Raw genomic sequence first — 7128 nt, forward strand, 5'->3', positions numbered from 1 at the left:
CAACACGACAACCTTAAAGAATTACACATTATTTATTAATGATTGAAATTCCACTTGACAGATGAGGGAACTGACACTCAGCATTTCAGTAATTTTACCAAGCCATCACAATTAGTAAAGAGCTGAGGTGGGATTTGAAGCCATGTCTCTCGGATCCCAAAGGACATAGTCAGTTGCACTTCATTTAACTATGTATTCCCACCATTTCCCTGGCACTTAGCACAGAGGCCTGCCCAGGATAAATGTTCGGCAGCAACGGTGACCCCAAAATGTAAATCAGATGACCTGACCTGCCTTTGCACTTAATCCCAATTGTTTCCTAATAACCCTCCCCACCCCCTTCTCCCTACTATCCCAAGTTCACTAGTTTTTCCATTTCTTCAATAGGACCCTTTTCAAGTATTTGCCTGTGCTGCACATATACCCTTGAAGGCTCATCCGCTCACTCTTCCCACGCTAACCCCTTTATATCCTTTAGACCTCAGCATCATTGTCACTTCATCTGAGAGGCCTTCCTTGGCCATTCTATCTAAAATAGACCCCTGGTATATTTTCTACATCAGTCATTTGTTTCCTAACGCTTACCAAATTTTGTAATTATGTCGTCAGTTTACTTTCTGGTGTCCTTCCCCAGGATTAAGCCCCATGAGACCGGAGAACTTGAGTTTTGTTTACCTTTGATTTCCCAGAGCTGTGCTGTTCAATACACAAGGCACTAGTCACATATGGCTATTCAGTACTGCAAATGTGGCACTTCTGAATTGAGATGCGCAATGAAGTATAAAATTCATACCAGATTTCAAAAGACTCAGTATCAAAAAAGAATGTACATTATCTCATTAATAGTTTTATGTTGATTACACCTTGAAATGATATTTGGATAAATTGGATTAAACATGATTACAATTAATTTCACTTGTTTACTTTTTAGTGTGGTTCCTAGAAAATTTTAACTTACATAAGTGACTCACGTTAAATTTCTAGACTCTAAGGCAGTATTGTCCCAGAGCCTAGCAGTGTCCTGGCCCATTTTATTGAGCGGAGTAATCAATGTTAAGAGACAGACCGAATGAATGGGTGAGTGAAGAGACAGAGTTTCTGCCTTCCTCTAGGAAAATGGATACAGGATTGTCCTAGAAGTCAGGAGACCAGGGTATCTGGTCCAGGATTTACTGGAATCACTGTGTAGCCTACACGACTCCGGGTGTCAATTTGCTCACGAGGCAGTTGATTTCAGAGGTCTGAAAGTGTATGAGAATAAGTGGCGGAGGAAGGTGGGGAAGCCTGGTACAACACAGCTCGTCTTCTGCTTGGCTCTAGCCTAGCCTAACACTAGAGCTAAGGCTAACGAGAGGCGGCAGCAGGAATCACAGGCGAGACCCCGCGAAGCCAGCGCCGGGACCGCCGGCTTCCTGGGTCTGACGTCACTGGGGCGCGACGGCGTCGTCGGTCCTGCCCTCGAAGAGGCAGCGGCTAAGGTCTCTTCGATGAAGACGAGTGCCGGGCTAACGGAGAGTCAAACAGTTCCCGAGTCTCTCTGAGACTCAATTCTCAGTAAATCAGTCTCCACCACCCTTCCTCTTACTGCCCCCTTACCAGGCACAAGATCCCGGGAGATGTAAGCCGGGCGGGAGAGTCCAGCACCTACCTTCAGCGCGGCTGCGCAGAGCACGTGCGCATCCTCCCCGGAGTCCCGGCTATTGGCTGTGACGTAACTTCCGTCGTGAGCAGCGAAAGCCGGGAGGGCGAGCAAGAGGGAGCAGGCAGCAGGCAGCTGGCCCCAGGCAGGCGGGCAGACGGCAGAGGGGGGGAGCGAGCGAACAGTGAGTGAGCCAGCGAGGGCGGACGCGTCCCAAGAGCAGCCGAGATTCCTCCCGTCTCTCTGACCCCCTCCCCGGAGCCCACAGCGCCTCCGGTCTCCAGCGGAGCGGACACGGCCCGGCCCGGCCATGGCCTCGCTGCTGAAGGTGGATCAGGAAGTAAAGCTCAAGGTAGCGGCACCGGTCTGGGCCTCCGTACCCCTTGCTTCGATCCCCGAGCAATCTGACCGGCTCCCCACACCCCGTGGCGTCTTTGTCTCTCTGGGGACACCAGCTCTGAGCTTCCGCTAGGCTCAGCCCAGCCCCCCACTCCCGAGATGGCTTCGGGGGAGAGGATAATATAGGGTGGCCCTCAGTACCTCGTTTGGTGATGGAGAGCCCCGGGGAGACTTCCGCAGACACGTGGTCGACTCAGTGCTTTATGCTAGTGACAGCTGGATGTTCCCAGCCCGCAACATCCCCGCCTCCGGAGGCCGCCGCTGCCCCTGCCATTGGCGTCAGTCCTACATCATGTCATAGGCTGGGGCTGGATGGGGGTTGGCACGTTTATGAGTTCACACCTCCCCTATCTACTTGTCTTTTGTCTGCTCTCAAACTCAGACAGCCTCAGACACAGGGAGGGAGGGAGGGAAGACCGGCAGGTGTTGACCTCAAGCCCTGCTTCCCTCTCCTGAGATGGAGAAATGGGTCCTCAAAAAAATAAAGTATTTGCAATCTGGGGGCCTCGCAGCTTCTCATTACAATAACAAGGTGAGGGAAAGACAGCTAGATTTGGGTTTCCCTACCCAGCCCATACCTCTTGCCAGGTACCGACTTTCTGTTACTGAATTGCTCTTTGTTAATTTTAGGTTGATTCTTTCAGGGAGCGGATCACAAGTGAGGTGAGTGAAATAAATAGAATAATTGGGAGTTTCCCAAAGGAGAGATGACTAGAGAGAGACCATCCCACAATTATTAATGTATTTTCCCTCATCTTTAGGCAGAAGACTTGGTGGCAAATTTTTTCCCAAAGAAGTTGTTAGAACTTGATAGTTTTTTGAAGGTGAGAGACCTTTTTCTTTTCTGCAGATTCCCCAATTATTTTGGCCCTGGTCCTTCTGTCAAATGGGACAAATCATGTATTGATTCTGTTTGCTTTGTACTGTAAAGCTCTCTCATTTCTTGCCCTTCACGTTCTTTGTTCATCTTGAAAAGACTAATGTTTTTTTTGGGGGGTGGGCTTCTCTCTTTTAGGAACAAATCCTAAACATCCATGACCTAACTCAGATCCACTCAGATATGAATCTCCCCGTCCCTGACCCCATTCTTCTCACCAATAGCCATGATGGACTGGACGGTGTAAGTGTCCTATATTTATCTTTGTGTTCTGAAGCAATAGATTTTCTGTCCTCTATTTCTTGGTCAGTTTGAACATGTACAAAGGAGACAGTGGGATTTGGATCTGGGAATGAGGACTTTCACAGACATGATGACTCCAATACACCCCCTTTAGACCCTGATTTTCATTTATAGCATGGGGTGAATTTGCTAATGCTACTCTGTGTTAGCGTGAGTTTCAAGTAGGACTGATAGCTACCGGTTCCCTCAGGTTATCTGGTCTGTCCTCATGGCTCTAAGCAAGACTTTGTATCTGTTTCAATGTCTTGAGTCTTGTTATGGGATCAGTAGTTTTTTTTGGTGTATAACTGTAGTCACTATCTTTACTGTACATCTTTAGTGCCTAGTCTTTATCAGTTAGTTATATGTCCACATTCTGTAACACCGATGACACTGTATTGTTCTTTGTCTGCATTTTTGTCTCACTGGTAGGACTTGCAATTCTGGAAAGCAGAAACTGACTTAATCATCTTTGTATCCCCAGCACTTAGCATTGTTCCTAGTACATAGCAGGGGCTAAATACGTGTTCGTTGATTATTATGTTTCCTTGTGGAACCAGCAGATTTGTACATATTCCCTTAATTTTATTTACCCTACATTGACTAGTTATTTTTTCCTATTGTTTATAGTATCCACCCATCTCCTCTAATTTCTTAATATGGTAATATTTCTTGAAAGGTTGGTTTTACCAGTGAGAACGTAAGTTGCTTTGCGGCAAGAACCTTTTCTTAAAGCCTTGTATATGCTTAGTAAGTTGTACCTAAATTAATAACTGTGGCGTCACAGAAAGGATTAAACTTGCTTGAAGAGTAACTTGTGATAGGCATGTAAGTGTTGCGAGCAGCCTAATTCCTGTCTCTTTACATCCTTAGCCCACTTACAAGAAGCGAAGGTTGGATGAGTGTGAAGAGGCCTTGCAAGGTAAGAGCCATCCTGCCTCACCCCACCCACTCCCTGGCTTGCAGCTTTGAGAAGCAGGATGGAGCTGGTGTTCTCCTGGCCTGGAAGCAGGATCTGATTTTATTTCCCAGAGATCCCATTCCCGAGTCTTCCAAACATGGTCATGATTTAGCACTCTCAATCTAATTTTCCGGTAAACGGAGGGTTTGACCTTGAACTGCCAAAGAAGAGAGGTTGAGGGTGGCTACACGTTGCAGATTTTTCACAGAAGTCCCAGTTTGTGTTATTTTTTTCCTTTTCAATTTAATAGTTGGCACATTAAGTCTTTAGAGCATATTTTAATTTCCTTATTCTTCAGACTTTGAGCATACTTGAGACATTCATTTGTTAATCCATACGTTTTCTCTTTTTGATTCTGTTGGTGGTGTCATGGTTTGTAGATAGGGTTGTGACAGATAAAAGGCAGAGGTCATGGCATCTCATGGGCCTGGGGAGAAAGAAAGGTCGGGGGGTGCTATGTCCTGCCCCCCACCCCAATCATTTGGCCTTCTTCATGTCCCTGCCAGGAACCAAGGTGTTTGTGATGCCCAATGGGATGCTAAAAAGCAACCAGCAGCTGGTCGACATTATTGAGAAAGTGAAACCTGAGATCCGGCTGCTGATTGAGAAATGCAACACGGTGAGGCAGAGGCTAGTGACCTATGGGCTGACTTCAAACAGCCTGGCTTGAACTATGAAAAATGATGGATGGTGGGTTTGGAGGCATGTTGGTGATATGGGTGTTGGCAGACTAAGTATCTTGGCTCCTGAGCTCCTGGCATCTGACCCCAGCAGCATGAATTGTATACTGAATGGCGTTAGTAGAAAAAGCCATGTCCTCATGTATTGTGGTCTCCTCACCCTGCAGGTCAAAATGTGGGTACAGCTCCTGATTCCTAGGATAGAAGATGGGAACAACTTTGGGGTGTCCATTCAGGTAATGTGCTTGTATTATGCACTGGAGAGGAAGCTTTAGGAGATGCTTTCATCTCCCCTGCTTAATCTGTTTTCCCATTCTCTTTAGTCTGCTGTGGAGTGATGTGGAAGTGACTTTTGACTAACTTTGTGTTTTGTTTTTTTGTGTGTGTTTTCTTCCAGGAGGAGACAGTTGCAGAATTAAGGACTGTTGAGAGTGAAGCTGCATCGTACCTGGACCAGATTTCTAGGTAGGGCTGCTTGGGGTTGGCCCAGGATTTGGGGCTGGTGAGGTGGTAAGCACTGTCCAGGGTCTCCAGCTTCCTCTTCTCTCTCCTTCCAGATATTATATTACAAGAGCCAAATTGGTTTCTAAAATAGCTAAATATCCCCATGTGGTAAGTAAGGGTTTTGTGGCCTGAGGGTGGAAGTGGTAGGATAGGGAGGAGTGACCATTACTGGGGAAGAGCTGTCTGTGGACAGTCAGGCCTTGGGACCTGGCCTTTCTCTGCCCCTTCTTTCAGGAGGACTATCGCCGCACAGTGACAGAGATTGATGAGAAGGAATATATCAGCCTTCGCCTCATCATATCAGAACTAAGGAATCAATATGTAAGTAACTTTGGCCCCTGCCTCAGTTGCCCTGGCCTCTCTTAGTTTGGGTGATAAATTTCTTGCCACTGTCTGGGGACGGAGGTAAAATAAGTAGAACAAATTCTGTTCATCGGTCGAGTGTTGAGAACTGTGAAGTCATGAGGCTGGGTATCGCCCTTCTTTCTACTTGGATGGGAAGGAGTGCAATATAGTATAGGGATGAAAATGCGGTTGTTAGAGTTAGACAGACTTAGGTTTAGAATCAACTCTACCTGTAATGTGTGACCTTGGGCAAGTTGTTAAACCTCAGACTTCAGTTTCTTCATCTCTGAAATGGAACTTACATTAGAGTATCTACTGCACAAACATGGTTTATAAAAATGAGTGAGATAACACATTAAAGGACCCAGTGCAACTCTTGGTATGTTAAGTGCTTAATAAATGTTAGTTATTATTAGGCCCAGGTATACCCAGTTTTGGGGTATAAGAGAGGTAGGGCGATCACCCTGAATTCAGGTTCAAATGAGTGAGATTGGAATTATGTGAAGGATTGCTTGGGGATTTGGTGGGGAGGGGTCTTGCTTTTATTTTTTGAAGGTAAGTGTAGAACAGATGTGTGATTCTCTGATCTTCCTTCTTCCAGGTCACTCTACATGACATGATCCTGAAAAATATCGAGAAGATCAAACGGCCCCGGAGCAGCAATGCAGAGACACTGTACTGAGGCCAGGGCCAGAGCCAGGGGACTCTGTGAGTCTGGCTCAAGACCGACATTGCCTTGGTTTGTTACATGACTGTCGTGATGGGGAAACTGGCTGGAAATAGTAATCACACCTGTCTGTTTTTAGTTCGAGTCTAATGAAACTCTCATGTAGTTCTGTGACGTGTTTACCTCTTTTTTCAGGCCTCAGGAACTCTTCTATTTCCTTCCCTAATACCCCATGCCCCACCTGACCTAATTTCTGGAGCACTCCAGGTTTGTGTGCGCAGGATGTTGGCACAAGAATCCTTAAATGTTTCCTCCCACCTTCCCCCTGCCCCCGCCATGTCTTAGGCTTTGTGTTTTCTTTTTTTTTTGATTTTTAGTTGGTTAGAAGCTGAGGGAAAGTGCTAGATGTTTTTTTAGGGTCGGGGGAACCAGCTCCTCTCTTCCTTACATTAGTATCTCTTGCCACTGTGGGACTTTGGATCCTTCCTGCTACAGTTGCTGGGATGGTGACTTCGAGTTTCCCACCTTGAACCTGATCATGACAAGAAACACCTTAGACCTCAGCTAAGGCCCTAGTTCCTTCACATGTTTCATAACTAGAACTTTCACGTACACATATGTGCGTGATAGACACACACATACAGCCACGCACACATCTGCCTTCCTACTCTGTTACCTACCATCCTCCCACCCTTCCACACACGCACCGTTGAGAAGGTGATAGTTGTCTTAGTTGTCACCCACCGGGGCCCATTGTCTCCTGATAATACAGCC

At 46.5% G+C, this 7128-nt stretch overlaps 1 protein-coding gene across 1 annotated transcript; it reads left to right on the forward strand.

Annotated features, from left to right (window-relative positions):
* The first annotated feature begins 1721 nt into the window (after positions 1 to 1721).
* PSME3 (proteasome activator subunit 3) lies at positions 1722 to 6526 on the forward strand. Its single transcript, XM_033089308.1, has 11 exons — positions 1722 to 1991; positions 2669 to 2701; positions 2800 to 2862; positions 3054 to 3158; positions 4071 to 4119; positions 4665 to 4777; positions 5006 to 5074; positions 5236 to 5303; positions 5396 to 5450; positions 5577 to 5663; positions 6289 to 6526. Exons 1-11 carry the CDS (start codon positions 1950 to 1952, stop codon positions 6367 to 6369), a joined length of 765 nt encoding a protein of 254 aa, XP_032945199.1. The 5' UTR covers positions 1722 to 1949; the 3' UTR covers positions 6370 to 6526.
* Positions 6527 to 7128: the final 602 nt, after the last annotated feature.

This window comes from Rhinolophus ferrumequinum, chromosome 21, assembly GCF_004115265.2.
Source record: "Rhinolophus ferrumequinum isolate MPI-CBG mRhiFer1 chromosome 21, mRhiFer1_v1.p, whole genome shotgun sequence".
Lineage (NCBI taxonomy): Eukaryota > Metazoa > Chordata > Mammalia > Chiroptera > Rhinolophidae > Rhinolophus > Rhinolophus ferrumequinum.